Source organism: Ornithorhynchus anatinus, chromosome X2 (assembly GCF_004115215.2).
Source record: "Ornithorhynchus anatinus isolate Pmale09 chromosome X2, mOrnAna1.pri.v4, whole genome shotgun sequence".
In the NCBI taxonomy this organism is placed as follows: domain Eukaryota; kingdom Metazoa; phylum Chordata; class Mammalia; order Monotremata; family Ornithorhynchidae; genus Ornithorhynchus; species Ornithorhynchus anatinus.
This window is the reverse complement of record NC_041750.1, coordinates 25,501,495-25,520,636: the sequence shown is the minus strand read 5'-3', so window position 1 is coordinate 25,520,636 and position 19,142 is coordinate 25,501,495. Positions and strand designations below refer to the sequence as shown.

At 49.8% G+C, this 19,142-nt stretch overlaps 1 protein-coding gene across 6 annotated transcripts in view; it reads left to right on the top strand.

Moving 5' to 3' along the window:
- The first annotated feature begins 1,006 nt into the window (after positions 1–1,006).
- KIF13A (kinesin family member 13A) overlaps positions 1,007–19,142 on the top strand; it is a 108,043-nt gene continuing 89,907 nt past the window's right edge. For 3 of the 6 annotated variants that reach the window (XM_029053553.2, XM_029053552.2, XM_007666437.4), the window contains exons 1-2: positions 3,212–3,614; positions 3,709–3,802. In XM_029053553.2, the coding sequence (XP_028909386.1) occupies positions 3,560–3,614; positions 3,709–3,802 (149 nt within the window). In that variant the 5' untranslated portion in view covers positions 3,212–3,559. Of the gene's footprint in view, positions 1,635–3,210; positions 3,615–3,708; positions 3,803–19,142 lie in introns of those variants that run through there. The other 3 variants (XM_029053549.2, XM_039910588.1, XM_039910590.1) reach the window with 3 other exon arrangements.

Genomic DNA, 19,142 nt, shown 5'->3' with positions numbered 1-19,142 from the left:
TTAACACATACCATAAAAAAAAAGTAAATGTTTGAGCTGAAGGGTCTGAATCCCCAAAGATGAAAACCAGGAGGGGGTCAAAGGTGAATTTCTTGAGGTCAGGGACCTTCTTCAAAGAGCTGGGGAGTAGGGATGGTGATCTTTTAGCTGAATAAGAGGGTAGTTCCTTCCAGGATTGCATTAGGACTGTGCCTGCGACACCCTAGACAAAGTCAACAGTGTAGTGCCTTGACAGGGAAAGTTAAATTTTCATTTTCCTCCCTTTCATTTTTTTTTTTTTCAGAGGCAGGGGCTTGATGCTTCTAAACGGCAAAAACCCCTGGGTGAAATACAGTGAATGGAAGTTGAGTGGCTCTCAATCCATGTCTCCTTATCTTTTCCAACAGATTGACAGCTCTCTCGGAGGGCAGGGATTACGCCTCATCCTTGCATTATCTCCCCAAGTGCTGAGTGTAGCCCTCTGCCCAGAAAGGGCACAGTGCCAGAAAGCCGGGAGAGTCCGATCAATCGGAATCAATCATTCATACATAGCGAGAGCTTAACTGTGTGCACAGCACTGTACAAGCATTTGGGAGAATACAGTGTTACAGAGTTGATAAACATATTCCCTTTCCAGAAGAAGCTTACATTCTACAGGATGGCCTACCTCCGTGGCTATAACACCTCCAACTTACCACATCCCCTTGGTTAACCTAGTTGAAGTTACCTCTTTTTCAATGGTTTTTGTTAAGCGCTTACTCTGTGCCAGGCCCTGTACTAAGCGCTGGTGTAGAGACCAGCTAATCAGGTTGGATGCGGTCCCGGTCCCAGGTGAGGCTCACGGTCTTAATCTCCATTTTGCAGATGAGGAAACTGAAGCACAGAGAGGTTAAGCGACTTGCCCCGCGTCTCACAGCAGACCAGTGGAGGAGCCGGGATTAGAATCCACGTCCTGGGACTCCCAGGCCTGTGGTCTTTCCACTAAACCACGCTGCTTCTCGATATGAAGAGGCCAGAGGCAGGATGGGGGCGGTGAACGAAACAAAGAGCTGAAAGCAAAAATGATTCTTCACACGAAACCAGCCACCACCGGTGTGTCCAGCTCAAACAGCTGTGGGTGGCATCAAGGCCCAGATCTCTCCATCACGCCCCCGGAGCTGGCATCTCTGCTCCAGCCTGACGCCGGGATCCGGGTAGCATCTGCTCAAGGAACAGAGATCCAATCTGCCGTTCTCCCACAGGGGAGACGAAACCCACCCCACGAAGCAGAAAAAAATAGCTTCCTTCAGCAACTGTTCCATATGGAGAGTTGAATTCCTCTTTGCTCGCCTGAAAACATTTCCCCCAGGGGGGGAAAACAGAATATTCTTATTTTCCTTTCTGCTGAAAACTTTGCAGGAGGGAAACGGTTCCTGGGGAACTCACTAGAGTTTCCCTGGAGGATAGGAGGTGGGGGAGAAGAGAAGAGGATCAAAAATGGGGACCCTCCCCCCAAAAGAACGGCATCCATAGTCGTCAGAGACCTGACAGCACCATGGATTTCACTGTGGTCTTGGTCTTAGCTCCTTCCTACTTCTTCCTTCACCTCTTCTCACTCAATCAATCGTATTTACTGAGCGCTTACTGTAGACAGACTGGACTATCCACTTGGGAAGGTACTGTATAACAGATTTGGTGCATACATATATATAATTGGGATTTGTTAGATATGTTCCCTACCCACAAGTAGTTTATAGTCTAGAGAATCGTTCCAGCAAGGTAGGATGCTCAAGGACTCTTCCCTCCAAGAGTTCATTCATCCGTTCGTTTATTCAATCGTATTTATTGAGCGCTGACTGTGTGCAGAGCACTGGACTGAGCACTTGGAAGGTACAATTCGGCAACAAATGGAGACAATCCCTACCCAACAATGGGCTCACAGTCTAGAAGGGGGTAGACAGACAACACAACAAGACTTCTGTTTAATCTCTTGGATTTACATCCTTTGTTTTACAGTTGGTTTTGTGATGATGGTGGCTTTATTTCTGCTATCGTACTGCCGGCCTGTTTCCTCCCATTTAGACCGGAAGCCTGATGGAGTCGGAGCTTTTGCTTTGTATTTATCCCAGCCCTTAACACTGAGCTTCACACTTAGTAGACATTTAATGAGTGGCGATACGACTACACCAAGAAACAGCTACGAGTGATGGCTTTTTCTATGATTTCCAGAAATAGCTTCACGGTCATAGTAGTAGTAAGGCTTAGTGGAAAGAGCCCGGGCTTGGGAGTCAGAGGTCATGGGTTCTAATCCCAGCTCCGCCAGTTGCCAGCTGTGTGACTTTGGGCAAGTCACTTGACTTCTCTGTGCCCTCAGTTACCTCCTCTGTAAAATGGGGATGGAGACTGTCAGCCCTACGTGGGACAAGCTGATGACCCTGTATCTACCCCAGCGCTTAGAAGAGTGCTTGGCACATGACAGATACCCAGCACTTAGAAGAGTGCTTGGCACTTAGTAAGCGCTTAACAAATAACATAATTATGATTGTTATTATTATTCGGGCTCCGAGCTGAGACTTGGGGCTTGGCTTCGAGCTCCGAACTGGGACTTCGGGCTCGGCTTCGGGCTCCGAACTCTCTTCGGGCTCAGCTTCAAGCTCCGAGCAATGACGTCGGGCTCGGCTTCGGGCTCCGAACTCTCTTCGGGCTCAGCTTCGGGCTTCCGAGCTCAACTTCGGGCGCGGCTTCGGGCTTCCGAGCTCAACTTCGGGCGCGGCTTCGGGCTCCGAGCTCAACTTCGGGCGCGGCTTCGGGCTCCGAGCTCAACTTCGGGCGCGGCTTCGGGCTTCCGAGCTCAACTTCGGGCGCGGCTTCGGGCTTCCGAGCTCAACTTCGGGCTCGGCTTCGGGCTCCGAGCTCAACTTCGGGCGCGGCTTCGGGCTTCCGAGCTCAACTTCGGGCGCGGCTTCGGGCTCCGAGCTCAACTTCGGGCGCGGCTTCGGGCTTCCGAGCTCAACTTCGGGCTCGGCTTCGGGCTCCGAGCTCAACTTCGGGCGCGGCTTCGGGCTCCGAGCTCAACTTCGGGCTCGGCTTCGGGCTCCGAGCTCAACTTCGGGCTCGGCTTCGGGCTTCCGAGCTCAACTTCGGGCTCGGCTTCGGGCTCCGAGCTCAACTTCGGGCTCGGCTTCGGGCTCCGAGCTCAACTTCGGGCGCGGCTTCGGGCTCCGAACTCTCTTCGGGCTCGGCTTCGGGCTCCGAGCTCAACTTCGGGCGCGGCTTCGGGCTCCGAACTCTCTTCGGGCTCGGCTTCGGGCTCCGAGCGCAACTTCGGGCTCGGCTTCGTTCGGAAGATGGCGGGCAGGGCGCGCTAGGCCTCGGCGGGTAGAGCGGTGCCGGCTCCGCCCCCCGGTCCCTCCCCGTCCCTCCCTCGCCCTGCCCGGGCCGCTCCCGGGGCTTCCCCGAGCGGGGATGGACGCGGCGGCCCTCCCGCCTCCCCTTCCCCCTCCCCCGCCGCGGCAGCGGCTGCAGCGTTCGGTGCAGCGCCTGCAGCGTTCCATGCAGCGGGGCAAAGCGTGAGCCTGCCCTGCCCCCCTTCCCTGGAAACATGTCGGATACCAAGGTGAAAGTTGCCGTCCGAGTCCGGCCCATGAACAGACGGGGTAAGCGGGGACCGACCCCGGGGGATGCATGCAACCCTTCCTTCCTTTCTCTGCAAATATAGATTTCGAGGTCCTCTTTTCTGCTTCCCTCCAGAGCTGGAACTGAACACCAAGTGCGTGGTGGAGATGGAAGGCAACCAGACCATCCTCCACCCGCCCCCCGCCGCCAACACCAAACAAGGAGAAAGGTAAGGCCGCAGCGGTCAGCAGCAAGTGCCGCCCCCCAAGACCCCCACCAGTGCGTGTCTGCGGGGGTTTTGTCCCCCAGACCCCGGGGACAGGGACAAGGACCCGGCCGGCTCCTTTTGTTAAAGGACAGGCTTCAACTTTGGGCCCAACTCTGGTGCCAGGACACTGCCAGGCCAACGTCTCCGGCAGCCTTTGCATCCCCCTCTCCCATCCATCCTTCCCTCTGTGCGGAGCACTGTACCAAACACTCGGGCGAAGCCCCGCCAATTAAAAGTATTAAAGCGTTGCTGGGGGCAGAGCACTGTACTGAGCGTTTGGGGGAGGCCCTCCAAGTGATCGTATTGATGGACCATTTGCAGTGTGCAGAGCGCTGTGCTGGGCACTTGGGGGGAGTCCCCCCCAATCGTATTTATGGAGCGCTCGTTGGGTGCAGAGTACTGTCCTAAGCACTTGGGAGAGTCCTCAATCGTATTTATTGAGCGCTTGTTGGGTGCAGAGTACTGTCCTAAGCACTTGGGAGAGTCCTCAATCGCATTTATTGAGCGCTTGTTGGGTGCAGAGTACTGTCCTAAGCACTTGGGAGACTCCTCAATCGTATTTTAATTGAGCGCTTGCTGGGTGCGGAGCACTGTCCTAAGCACTTGGGAGAGTCCTCAGTCGTATTTATTGAGTGTTTGCTAGGTGCGGAGCACTGTACTAAGCACTTGGGGGAGTCCCCCTTGGTTAATCGTATTGAGCACTTGCCGGGTGCAGAGCACTGTACTAAGCATTTGGAAGAGTCCCCCTCAATCGTATTTATTGAGCACTTGCTCTAATCACTTGGGAGAGTCCCCCTTGGTTAATCGTATTGAGCACTTGCTGGGGACAGAGCACTGTACTAAGCACTTGGGGGAGTCCCCCTCAATTAATCATATTTGCGGACCACTTGCTGTGTGCAGAGCACTTGTACGAAGCACTTTGGGGGAGTCCCCCTCAATCATATTTATTGAGGGTTTGCTGGGTCCAGAGCACTGTATTAAGCACTTGAGAGAGTCCTCATCAGTTAGTCCTATTTATTGAGTGCTTGCTGTTTGCAGAGCACTGTACTAAGCACTTGGGAGAGTGCAGTAGAGCGGAGTCGGTTGACATGTTCCCTGACCCCAGCTAGCCGACAGTCTAGAGGGGAATCTGTACCGAGATTGGATACCCAGGCTCAGACCGATGCTTTGGGCAGAAGCATCAGCTGGGAGCCTCGGGAAGGTTGTTGGATGTATAGAGGTGTGTTTAGGATGGGAGATTAGGGGTATTTATTGAGCGCTTACTGTGTGCAGAGCACTGTACCAAGCGCTTGGGAGAGTTCAAGACAGCAGTGGTAATAGACGGGTTCCCTGCCCCCAACGAGCTTGGAGGCTGATGCCTTTTGGAGCCTGGCTGGTGCTTATCGGATGATTCAGTTTATTTATTTATTTCTTTTAGCCCACACGGAGTTAAGAGCATGTGCCAGTTTTGATTTGTGTGGCAACAAAGTCGTTCTCCGAGCCCTAGTCACCGGAGAAGTTGTTTAAGAGAGGGTCGGGGTTTACCAGATTGCAACATATTTGCATTCGAAAAGTGGTAACTCTCCGTTGCCTTGTTAATGATGGGCCCGGCCCGTGAAGCGGTGTGGAGAGAATGAGCCAAATCCGGTCGGGAATCTGGCATTTTAGCCGGGAAGCTCCTGAAAAGAAAGCTGTTGGACCTCCGCCAAAATACCAACGCACCAGACTGTAAAAATAGAAGGGGATAAAAATTCCCCGTCGGGAGAAAGGGATAAGAAGGGGTTCGACCGTGAGTGCGTGGGGTACCTGTGACCTGACCCTTGGTGGATTTACTTGGACAAAGTTGGTTGATAAAGAGAAGTCGGGATGGAGTAAACTCTCATGCCTGTTGGCAGAGGGAAGACATCCTTCCTGGTCTGTAATTATGTGGTGTTCGGAGGCTTGTTTTTCTAAACTCTGAAAGTGTGAGGAATTGCGTTCGCGAGGGGGGATTCTAACCGCAAAGTGGGACCTGTTTCCTCCCTCCAGACAGAATGTTTAAGAACACCCTCTTTTTTTTTTCTCTCTTTGTAATGGTGCTTGTTTATGTGCCAAGCGCTGTTCTAAGCACCGGGGTAGATACAAGATCATCGGGTTGGACACGGTCCCTGTCCCACATGGGGCTCACTCCAGTTCTTTTATCTGCACCTGAATCTTGTGGTATCACTCCGAAGCCAGACTGGAGACTATTTGGTTAAGTGGTCTTAGGTTTCCAAGACGCTTCCCTCCTTGAGCACACAAGTGATAGATAAGTTTCTTTAAGAAAAATATCTTGAGGTTCAGAATGGTTGCTTTTCACCCCCCTCCCATTGGCAACCTTTGAGTAAATTCAAGCGTTTGCATTCATTAACAAAAAGCAAGTTACGTCACGTGTGTTATGGTGGCGGTGAGCTCGATCAGTGGTATTTATTGAGCGTTTAGGAGAATACAGTGCAAATAGAGTCGGTAGATGCCATCCCTACCCACAAGAAGCTTACCGTCCAGAGGGGGAGACGGGCATTAATATAAAATGTGGAAAGGAGATATGGCAGAATGCAAGGATGTGGACATAAGTGTGGTGGGTTTGGGGGTGGGGATGGATAGTAGGCGTTTAAGGGGTACAGATCCAAGTAGAGGGGAGGCCAGCGGGGGAAACGAGGACCGAGTCTAGGCTCAGTTCTGCGGTCCCTCGTGTCTTTCTTCCTGCGGCTTCTGGGTGGCACCTGTGTGGTTTTTCACACTTACCAAGAAACCCCAGGAAGTTACTGTGTAACGTGACAGAGCCTTACCTTCAGGCAGAATTGAGTATTCTGAATGTGGAGAGAAAGGAGAGCTGTGGACAGTTTGGAAGCACGGTATTCATTCACTCAATCGTATTTATTGAGTGCTTAGTGTGTCAGAGCACTTTACTAAGCACTTGATAATAATAACGATGGTCTTTGTTAAAGTGCTGTGTGCCGAGCACTGCGGAGAAGCAGCGTGGCTCAGTGGAAAGAGCATGGGCTTTGGAGTCAGGGCTCATGAGTTCGAATCCCAGCTCTGCCACTTGTCGGCTGTGTGACTGTGGGCGAGTCACTTCACTTCTCTGTGCCTCAGTTCCCTCATCTGTAAAATGGGGATTAAGACTGTGAGCCCCACGTGGGACAACCTGATTCCCCTATGTCTACCCCAGCGCTTAGAACAGTGCTCGGCACATAGTAAGCGCTTAACAGATACCAACATTATTATTATTATTATTATGTTCTAAGCGCTGGGGGAGATTCAGGGTAATCAGGTTGTCCCAGGTGGGGCTCACAGTCTCAGTCCCCATTTTCCAGATGAGATCACCGAAGCACAGAGAGGTGAAGTGACTTGCCCAAAGTCACACAGCTGACAGGTGGCGGAGCCGGGATTAGAACCCACGACCTCTGATTCCCAAGCCCAGATTCTTTCCACTAAGCCACGCTGCTTCTTAATCACTCAATATATAGCAGTCCGGCAATCAGTCGTATTTATTGAGCGCTCACTGTGCGTAGAGCACAGTATTAAGCGCAGTGGCGAGTACCATGTAACAGAACTGGCAGAGATGTTTCCTGCCCATGAGTAGCACTGCTTGACTGATTGATTAAAGCCTTCTGGTGGTAAGCATCTCTTGGAAAGACCGATTTCTTTTTTTCCCCCCTCACATTCCTCTGGACAACATTTCTCCCCTTATTTGTCAAGGTGCTTTTATCCAGAGTCCGAGGAACAGAGCTGATTCCTTGATGAAGCCCGTGTCTCTGGTTGCATTCATTCAGTCGTATTTATTGAGTGTTTATTGTGTGCAGAGCACTGTGCTGAGCCCCGAGAGAGTGCCCAATAGCAAAAGACAGACACATTCCCTCCCCACAAGGAACTGAGAAGCAGCGTGGCTCAGTGGAAAGAGCACGGGCTTTGGAGTCAGAGGTCATGAGTTCGAATCCCAACTCTGCCACTAGTCAGCTGTGTGACTGTGGGCAAGTCACGTCACTTCTCTGTGCCTCAGTTCCCTCATCTGTAAAATGGGGATGAAGACTGTGAGCCCCACGTGGGACAACCTGATTTCCCTGTGTCTACCCCAGCGCTTAGAACAGTGCTTTGCACATAGTAAGCGCTTAACAAATACCAACATTATTATTAACTGAGGTTCTAGAGAATTGCATCTGATCTCAACCCTCACCACTGCACTAGGGTGTTCCAGGATTAATGTCTCGGCAGGGATCGAGACGGCAAATGCATTATGGTTTTCAGAATCCATTCCCGTTTCCCTTTCTTTCCCTTTGAAGCCACAGGGCTTTTCAAAATTAGATAGAGCACTTTACTTGCTGGGCTGTTGGTTTGATTAGTTGCGTTATTTGTTCAGAATTTGGGGGTTTCAGTTCCTTACTTTTTATTTGATTATAGACGCTGTGTGAGTTTCCCTGAGCAAGAGAGGATACTCATCAGTCAGGGGTATTTACTGAGCGCTTTACTGTGTACAGAGCACAGTACTAAGCGCTTGGGAGAGTGCAATACATCAGTGGTACGGTCTAGAGGAAATGCTCTCATTATTTGAGGCACTTGTTTCGGAAGCAGGAGGGTCTCTGAAGTAGTCTGGCAACCGCGTTTGCAAAGAAATTTAGAGTATTGTAAATGAAATCTTCACATTAACCATCGTGAAATATTAAGTGCTAACCATAGGACAAGCATTGTAATAGGCGCTGGGTAGATGCAAGGCCATCCAGGTTGGGCATAATCCCTGTCCCTCGTGGAGCTCACGTTCCAAGCAGGGGGAGAGGGAGAACGGGCATTTAATTCCCATTTTACAGATGAGGATACTGAGGTACAGAGGAGTTAAGTAACTAGCCCAGGGTCACGCAACAGGAAAGTGGCAGAGCCGGGATTAGAACCCAAAGTCTCCGATTCCCAGGCTGGGAATCTTTCTAGTAGACCACACTGCTTCTCTAGTGAAAACAGGAACCTCTAGGTTGAAGTGATTAGGTTCTGGAAGATTTTCAATCTTTCTCTTGGTTTCCAGGAAAAGGAACAGGCAAAGTTTTGCGCCCAAAGGTACTTTTTATGGCGTTAAAGCCAAGGATAGGTAGTGAGGTCAAAATGGATCACAGGACATCTGAGATTATCTTATTCTTGAGGTCCCCTCTTAAAATTCCCTGGGCAGCTTATCTAAGGACTAGCTGGGCTCTGTTCTGCGCCTCTCAGTGATATAAAGGAGAAGCAGCGGCAGAAGAGAGTTCTCGGGAATGAAAGATAAAGACACCGAAGGCAGGATCCACAATTTTTGGGTCCTTGGGGAACATGGACTTGGTCTTGGAGAGAAAACGGACAAGGGACAAGCCTGAATCTATCTCAGCAAATATCGCGGTGCCTGGCACTTAATCAGCGCGTAACAAATACCATAAAACAAACAAAAATAGTAAGCGCTTAACAATACCATCAGAACAAAAATGTAACCTCACTAAGGAGGTGGTCCTGGGAAGTGAAGTTACCGTCCAGGGCTTTGCTCTGGACTGGGCCTCAGCTTGGGGGAGAATCGAAGAGGCGGCCTTCCCAAACTTTGGTCTCTTTTCTTGCAACTGCCGGAAAAAAAGACCCAAGTGAGCGATCCTCAGAGATGAGTTCGGGGGGAAGCAACACGGAGCAATCGGATGCCCCCAGCGTCTCTTGTTTCCCGACCTACTCTTGCAGTCAGTTGTATTTATTGAGCGTTAACTGTGCGCAGAGAAATGTACTGACCACTTGGGAGAGTACACTAGGACAACATAACAGATTTCTTGCCTTCCACGAGTTTAGCCCTCTGCCTTCTCTTCCCCAGCTACACATTCTAGTAGTCGTCGCGTGTGAAAGGCCACGCACTGTACTAAGCGCTCAGAAGGTACGGCAGAAACCCAAGACGAGTTCCCCGTCCCCGAGGGGCTTCTACTCAGACCCCTGGAGTCCTATCAAGGCATAGGACAAGTGGCACAACGTCCTCAGAAGTTAGCAGGTAGCAGTTGAAAGCCATTCAGGGAGGAATTACTCTCTGCTTTAGCTTGCTCCCTGTGATATCAGGCAGGGAAAATGTGTCACAGAAGCGGGTGCGATTTCCATAATTAATGAACTAGAGTAGCAGCGTGGCCTAGAGGATAGAGCACGGGTCTGGGAGTCAGAAGGACCTGGCTTCTAATCCCAGCGCCAGCCACTTGACGGCTGTGTGACCCCGGGCCGGTCTGGGCCTCGTCTCCTGCAACTGTAAAATGGGAGTGAAGATTGTGAGCCTCGTGTGGCAGAGCTGTGTCCAACTTATCATGTCTCTACCTCAGCGCTTAGTACAGTGCCCAGCACCTAGTAAGCGCTTCCTGAATACCACAATTATGAGGGTGATGATGATCAGTCGAGCCATTGATACTTGTACCTCGTGTCTCCGTTGCATTTGGTGGCAAGTAGGGCTGAAGTCGGTGCCTGTTTTAAGTGGGCCCTGCTCCTCGATACCGGCTTATAATCGGGCCCGGGGCGATGTCCATTTCTGATGTACGTTTCATTGACGTGTCGTCTACAGCAGAAGCTGGTCTAAGTTGCCCAGGGTTAATTTCTTTTTTTAACCAGTAGCAATGAATGAATTCCTACTGTGTGCAGAGAATAACTACTGTGGCCTCCCCGCTAGGCCACGCTTCTTCTGTACTTCCTTCGACTTGGTTATCGCACAGTTCTGTGGTCACGGGTGTTTCCCTCCACACTTTTGTCCGTTGTGGGAGTTAAGGAATCGACCACCTCCTGACGAGGCCCGTCTATCCTCAGCTTGGCATCCGGAAGAGCGGCTTGGGCTCAGGCCGGCTGCCTCCGACACAGGTTTTCCTCTTGCCGGAACGTGGCTTCCCCCTTCTAGGAATTTTCCTTCTGGCGGATCCCAGTGATTCTGCAAGCCAAGAAAATCCCCCCTCCGGGCTTTTTACCGGCTCGGTGTTCCACGTGATCGTTCTGGGGAAGAGTGGTATTTGTTAAGGGCCTTCTCGGGGTCAAGCACGGTGTGAAGCGCTGAGGTGGAGACAACCAGGTCAGACACGGGCCCGGTCCCACGGGCTGAGGAGGAGGGAGGAAAGGTATTTTTAATGCCCATTTTACAGACGAGGAAACGGAGGCACAGGAAAGGGACTCATCCGAGATCACAGCCGAGTTTGAGAGACCAGACTCTTTCCAAAACAAGGTCAGGTCCCATTTGCCGTAGACTCGGTTTTATCGTAGCCTCCCAAGCCCTTAGTGTAGTTTTCTGCACACAGTAAGCGCCCACTAAATACCATTGATCGACTGGCTGGTGAGGAGTGTTTTCAGCTTTGGTCTTGAGCAGGGCCGGTGGGAAATCATGACTCCACTGAACTGTTAACAAGGCAGCATTTTCAGCCGTCCAGATCTCCAACTTTGATTTACGTCTCGTCGGAGGAGCCGGAGAGAAGGGGAGGAGCAGGTCAGGGCTGTAGGGAGTTTCTCTGTTTTCTTGCGGTAGCAAGTGGCTCGAAGACTCCTCGAAGGGAGTGTCGGGCGAAGGAAGGCAGCTGTGCTCGCTGTGCACATTTGGAGGAACTGTCAGTTCGGCCGGGGCTAAAGGCAGGCCTCCTTGAGGTGAGGGGTTTTGATGGGGAGAGCATTGTTTCCGAAGAAACCAAGGGAGAGAGTGTGGTCTAGTGGAAAGGGCGCGGGAACGGGTTCTAATCCCGGCAACGCCACTTCTCTGCTGTGTAAACTGGGGCAAGTCACTTAACCTCTTAACCTCTCTGAGTTTGTTGTTGTTCATTCAATCGTATTGTTCATTCAGTCATATCTATTGAGCATTTACTGTGGGCAGAGCACTGTACCGAGTGCTCGAGAGAGTACAAAATAACGATAAACAGACACGTTCCTTGCCCACAACGAGCTTACAGTCTAGTGGTTTTTGTTGTTGAGGGCAGTAAATGCTCAATAAATAAATGAGTAGGCATGTCTAGGGAGGTGAGGAAATGGCTTCCAGAGTTGGCTTGGCTGCTTGCTTCCGATTCCCTAGCCGTGTCCACGTAATAATAATAATAATAATTGTGGTATTTAAGTGCTTACTGTGTGCCAGGCACTGTACTAAGCCCTGGGTGGATATAAGCAAATGGAGTTGGACACAGTCCCTGTTCCATATGGGGCTCACAGTCCTAATCCCCATTTTACAGATGAGGTAACTGTGGCATAAAGGAATGAAGTGACTTGCCCAAGGTCACACAGCAGGCAAGTGGTGGAGCCGGGATTAGAACTAATGAGCTTCTGACTCCCAGGCCCAGGCTCTAGCCACTACACCAACCCCCCGCCAGGCGCTCCTCCCTTGGCCGCCGTTGGACGACCGGGAAATAAAACGGGACGTCCTGCCTTCTGTTGCCACAGCCCAGCCCCTCCTCTGCCCCCTTTAGAGGAAGGAACTCAACCGGGAAAGAGGAAGGAAGCCCTGGAGGAAGAGAAAACGCTCGCCCTTCGCCGTGTTGTCTTAAGAGGAGACACTCCCTGGTCCTCGGGCGAGCCGCCCGCCGAGGGGACGGGATGGAAAATCGGCCCCAGCGGAAGAGAGCGAGTTTGTAGTTGTAACTTATCGCAGATTCATTCATTCAGTTGTATTTGAGCACTTACTGTGTGCAGAACACTGTATTAAGCGCTAACAAGTAGAGACAATCCCTGCCCCCAACAGGCTCACAGTCTAGAAGGGGGGAGACAGACATCCAAACAAGTAAGCAGGCATCAGTAGCATCAATATAAACAAATAGGATTATAGATCTATACACAGCATTACTAAAAATAAATAGAATTATACTTATAAATATGTACATATATGCAGAAAGTGCTGTGGGGCGGAGAGGGCGGAGAAGAGTCGCAGGCGATAGGCACACAAGTAGCCCGCTGAAGAGATTAGACTTCAGATGAGTTTAACTCATGTACTTAGTGGGAACAAGTGGTCCGAATTGATGCTTGTAGCTACTTATTATCCCAACTGCACCGAGTGGACAGCACGATTTATGTTTCAGCGGAGTTTGGCGGTTGCTGGCCTGTTTTTTTTGTAGCGGTGTAGCGTACGGGCTACCCTGTGCCAGGCAGTGTTCGTTCATTCATTCTTTCAGTCGTATTTATTGAACACTTACTGTGTGCTGAGCACTGTATTTAGTGCTTGGGAAAGTACAATACATCAATACAGACAATCCCCGCCCAGTGGTCACAGTCCATATTCAACATGGGGCTCATAATCTTAATGCCCGTTTTACTGAGGAGGTAACTGAGGCACAGAGAAGTGAAGTGACTTAACCAAAGTCACACAGCGGGCAAGTGGTGGAGCCGGGATTAGGACCCAGGTCTTTCTGACTCCCAGGCCTGTGCTCTTTCCACTAAACCATGCTGCCTCTCTAGACCTGGGTTCGAATCCCAGCACCTCCAGTTGCCGGTTGAGTGGCCTTGGGCAAGTGACTTCACTTCTCTGGGTCTCAGTTTCCTCACCTGAAAGATGGGGATTAAGTGCCGGTGCTCCCTCCTATTTAGACTGGAAGCCCCGTGCGGGTCTGGGACCGATGCGATTAACTTGTACGTACTCCACCAGTTCTTGATACATAGTAAGCATTTAACAAATACCTTAATGATCATTTTAGGAGGGGGTGATGGGGCTGTCAGACTCATTGGCCTCTTTAGACACCCCCAACCCACCCCTCGCCTTCACATAGGCCAACCAGTTACGGGAGTGGAGACCTAACAGAGGCTTCTTGCTTCTGAGCCTGTTGGGGCATCAGCTCATGACCCAGATCTTTCTCGTTATATCTGAAGATGCCAAAATACGATGAGCCAATCTGCCAACTTCCTGCCTCTAACTTAATTTAGGAGCAACAAATGACACGAGCGTGCATTTTGTTGTCCCCCTCCCCACCACACGTCTGCCGAGCCTAATTTAAAATCACGTGTAACGCGGCAGATGGCTTCCAAACCGCCAATATACCGTGTTTTATGGAATGAGCTTCATTCGGAAGTAATGAGCGGAGAGAAACGGATCAGTGTTTCATAGCCGGATACACGGCATTATCATTTTACACCCTCACGCCTGTTTCTTTATCGAATGTATGGAAGGGCCCCTGTCGTAATTAATCCGAGGATGGGGATCCGGGGAAAACCCTTGGGGAAGACATTTCCAATCTGAAATATTCCGCACAGAGTAGCAGGAGTAGCTGAACAATCCATTGATTTGGGTGGGCGGGGAACGTGTCTACCGATTCTGTTATATTCTTCAACTTGATCAATGGAGGGAAGTTTTCCCAGAGATTTCTGGGCACCCTCTCTGGATAGAGATGGAATCGGTTTTAGTTTCTCACTTAATAAAAAATTCTGTGTTGAAGGTACTCCCCACCTAGTAAATCAGTCACTCTGGGAGGATCCTTAACTCTTTTTATCAGGGGGATTTACTGTCCCCCACATGGCTCGCCACTGGTCTGAAAGAGCCAAAGCTTCTCCCCAAGTGGCCAACCTCCCCCCAGGGACTAACCGGAGGCAGTGGGAGAATAATAATAATGTTGGTATTTGTTAAGCGCTTACTATGTGCCAAGCACTGTCCTAAGCGCTGGGAGAGATACAAGGTGATCAGGTTGTCCCCCATAGGGTTCGCAGTCCTAATCCCCATTTTACAGATGAGGGAACTGAGGCACCGAGAAGAGCAGTGACTTGCCCAAGGTCACACAGCTGACAAGTGGCAGAGCCGGGATTGAGCTGGGTGCGTTTAGGAGTGAGGTAGATATAGGAGTTTTGGGGGGTTCCTGGCTTAAATTCCTATAACCCTCAGGAAATCTGAGGTAGCTCTAGCTTTTAAATAATAATAATGCTGGTAGTGATAATAATAACGGTGTTTGTTAAGCGCTTACTATGTGCCAAGCACTCGTCTACTACTACTACTAATAATAGCAACCACAGTGGTATTTGGTAAGCGTTACTATATGCCAAGTACTATACTAACCGCTGGGGTAGATGCAAGACAGTCAGGTCCCCCGTGGGGCTCATGGTCTAGGAAGGAGGGAGAACTGGCTTTGAATTCCCATTTTGCAGATGAGGGAACTGAGGCTCAGAGAGGTGAAGTGACTTGCCCAAAGTCACTCTGCAGGGTTGTGGCAGAGACTCAGGTCCTCTGACTCCCAGGCTCTTTCTCCACTAGGCTTCTCTATCATTTCCACCTTTCGAATCCCCGGTTTCTGAAATCCTTTACCTTTTGGATCTCTTTTGCCAAGTCTCTTCCTCCTAAATCCAAGAGAAAGGCACGGGAAGGGTATCCTGTCTGGGGACTGCTGAACTGGAGATGAATTTCTTTTTGTCTTTAAATGAAGCGTGCATTTTTTTTCAAGAGTGGTGATTCCTTGGCCCCTTTCAATGACAGCACCAGGCAACACCCTTCTCCTCTGGTCATTTGGCCCGTTGGCTATTCTGTGCCGAAAAGCCTTCATTGGGTAGTATTTCTTGAGCGCTTACTGTGTGCAGAGTGCTGTGTTAAAGGCTGAGGAACGACGCGGCCTTGTGGTGAGAGCACGGACCTGAGAGTCAGGGGACCTGGATTCTGATCTCAGCTCTGCCACTTGTTTGCTGGGTGACCTTGGGCAAGTCACTTCACTTTTTTGGGCCTCAGTGTCCCCGTCTGTAAAATGGAGTTTCAGTGCCTGTTTTCTGTGCTACTTAGATTTTGAGCTCCGCTTGGGACGGGGACAGAGAAGCAGCGTGGCTCAGTGGAAAGAGCACGGGCTTTGGAGTCAGGGCTGATGAGTTCGAATCGCAGCTCTGCCACTGGTCAGCTGTGTGACTGTGGGCGAGTCACTTAACTTCTCTGTGCCTCAGTTCCCTCATCTGTAAAATGGGGATTAAGACTGTGAGCCCCACGTGGGACAACCTGATTCCCCTATGTCTACCCCAGCGCTTAGAACAGTGCTCGGCACATAGTAAGCACTTAACAAATACCAACATTATTATTATTATTATTATTATTATTATTATTATTATTATGTCTGACCTAATTAACTTGTATCTACCCCGGCACTTAGAACAGTTAAGAACTTGTTAAGCACTTACTCTGTGCCAGGCACTGTTCTAAGCGCTGGGAAAGATGCAAGATCATCAGGTTAGATGCAGACCATGTCCCACGTGGGGCTCACAGTCTTAATCCCCATTTTACAGATGGGGTAACTGAGGGACGGAGAAGTAAAGTGACTTGCCTAAGGTCACACAGCAGACTAAGCGGCAGAGCCAGGATTAGAATTCAAGAGCTGTGACTCCCAGGCCTGTATTCTAAATAATAATAATAACAGTAATGGTTTTTGTTCGGCACTTACAATGTTCTAAGCACTGGGATAGATACAAGGTTATCGGATTGTCCCACGTGGGGCTCACAGTCTTAATCCCCATTTTACAGATGAAGTAACAGGCCCAGTGAAGTGACTTGCCCAAAGTCACAGCTGACAAGTGGCAGAGCCAGGTTTAGAACCCACGACCTCTGACTCCCAAGCCCGGGCTCTCGCCACTAAACCATACTGTAGTGTTGTTAAAACGGATTCAGTGAAGAGAAGTGAAAATGGACCCTCTGCAGATTATTTAGCCTCATAGGGGCGTGTAGAAGTTGGGCTTGGGTTGGGCGATGTGTTTCTCTGGGAATATGTGGGCTAAATAGACATGAAAAACCTTCGGGGAAGGAATCCAGTGAAAACAGTCGGTGATGGAGAGGGCAGGGGGCGGGGGGGAGGGGGTGACCTTTAGAGAATATTTCCAAAGCTGTCCTAAGGTTCACTGGTGAATTTGAATTGGAAAGGTATTTTAATTTCGCGGGTTTGCATTTTGTCAGATTCCTTGTGAGTGTATTTCCCGGATTTTTAAGGAAAGATTTTTGTTTTTTTCTCTGCACAGTCAGGCATTAAAGCATCAGGGCTTTTCTTCTCTCCCCCTCCTCTGACCTCTTGGTTATCGGGTTTTGGAAAGCGCCCCCCGGTTTCTTTTTGTGAAGATACTAGTGAACGGGGCGAGCAACTTCGCTTTTGTGAAGGAGATTGTTGGGTCGCTCAGAAAGCCAGCCGTGGACGGCCCGGTCCCTTGTTCCCTTCCTGCCCCAGAGTAACCCTTTGCTGACCTGGCTCTTTGTATCGGTCTTAGGAGAACTAAGGTTGGATGGGGCTCCTCTGTTATGTAATATTCGGTTTGTCCCCACTTTCTCCCTGAAGGCCACCCCACCCCCCAGCCCTCTAGGACCCTGGAGCCCCCCTTTCCTCTTCTCCCATCCCTTCTGCGTTGCCCGACTTGCTGCCTTTTTCATCCCCCGTCCCAGCCCCACACCACTTATGAAAATATCTATAATTATTTCTATTACTGCCCGCGTCCCCCTCTAGACCGTAAGCTCGTTGTGGGCAGGGAATGCGTCTGTTGATTGTTATATCGTTCTCTCCCAAGCGCCTAGAAGAGTGCTCTGCACACGGCGCTCCATAAATACGAATGAATGAATGACCGTTGTTCCCTGCGTCTTTGTGATCTCAGGCGAGTGAACAGAGGCTACTGTGTCGCCAAGGATCTGTAGTGGTGAAGTGCCATAAAGCAGAGTTTTAATTAGATGTGATTCTTCCGCTTGCTCTGCCCCGAATCCCCAAGCCCACGATTTTGATTTCTGCCCTCTGGTTGGAGCTTTCTTCTGGGGAAGAGGAATTCTGACCTCCCCTGATCCGGGGCGTTTGATGATAGACAGAAACTTTTCATTTCTGTCTAGCAATCAACTCGCAGTGTGGCCTAGTGGATAGAGCCCTGGGCCTGGGAGTCAGCATCCGGTAAACACTCAATGATTACTACTGTGGTATTTGTTAAGCATTTATGTGCCAGGCACTGTTCTAAGCGCTGGGGTGAAAACAAGATAATCAGTTTGCATGCAGCCCCATGGGGCTCATAGTCTTAATCCCCATTTTACAGATATGGGAACTGAGGCCCAGAGAAGTGAAGGGACTTACCCAAGGTCACACAGCAGAGCTGGGATTAGAACCCAGGTCCTTCTGACTCCCAGGCCTATGCTCTTTCCACTAGGCCACGCGCTATGCTCAAAGTTAATCTTCGAACCAGGAAGGAGGCATTAAAAACAAATCTGAAACCTGTATTTAAACCAGCACTTTCCAGCCTGGTTTAAACAATCAAAGAACACTTTCAAAAAACTTTCAAATATAACTTTCAAAAAAACCAAAGGAAACACCTCTAAATCTGCAGTTTCTATCTCCTAGATAATTTAGCCTTTTTAAAAAAAAAATGCACACGCATTTCCTGAGTGACTTCTTTCAGTCTACCTTTTGTAGTGACTTTACATTTGGATGTTGGTTAGTGGTAGGTAAGGATATTTGATGTTTCACAACCTGGACTTTGAATCTGTGGCCAGATAAGAAGGTGGTGTCTAAATCAGCCTTACTTTCACAAGCAGCGAGGATTGTGAGCAGCTCATGCTACCAAGGAAAGTGACAGAAATGGACAACCTTGTTTTCGATATGCGGTCACCCTTTAGTGACGGCGGCGTATGATATAGGCGCTACTGTATTTAACTCTTCGGGATTTACAGAGAAACTGGATGGAGTTGGGGTCCCAGCTAAGAAGAGGAAGAGAAGCAGCTTGGCTTAGTGGGTAGAACACAAGCCCGGAAGTCAGAAGGACCTGGGTTCTAATCCTGGCTCCGCTGCATGTCTGCAATGTGACCTTGAGCAAGTCACTTCATTTCTCTGGGCCTCAGTTCCCTCATCTGTAAAAAAATGGGGATTAAGAGTGTGAGCCCCATGTGGGACAGGGACTAAATCCAATCTGATTAACGTGTATCTACCTCAGTGCTTTGAACAGTGCTTAGACTAGGTTTAGCGCTTAGGTTGGCATTAGAAGAGTGAAGTGTATGGGCTGGGTTGTCTTAGGAGAGCAGAGAGGTAAGGTAAGAGGAAGCAAGGGGTTTGAGTGCTTTGATTACTCACCCTCCCCCAGCACTGGAAAAAAGTCCATATCCTTATACTTTGGGGCTTCCCGTCTCTGTCATTTATGTAATATTTATTATTATTGTTATTCTAAATAATGAATATTTATTTATTATTAAAATAAAATCTGTCACATCGTCCTCCGAAGACTGTAAACTCTTTGAGGGCAGGGATCGTTTCTACCAACTCTGTTGTACTCTCCCAAGAGCCTAGTAGAGTGTTGTGAATTGATTGATACAAAGCATTTCAAATGGTGTTAAGCATTCAGTAGATAAGTGCTCCATGAGTACCAATAATTGATTTCCACAACCCATCAGTGAAACGCAAGGGGAAGTTAGAGATCACAG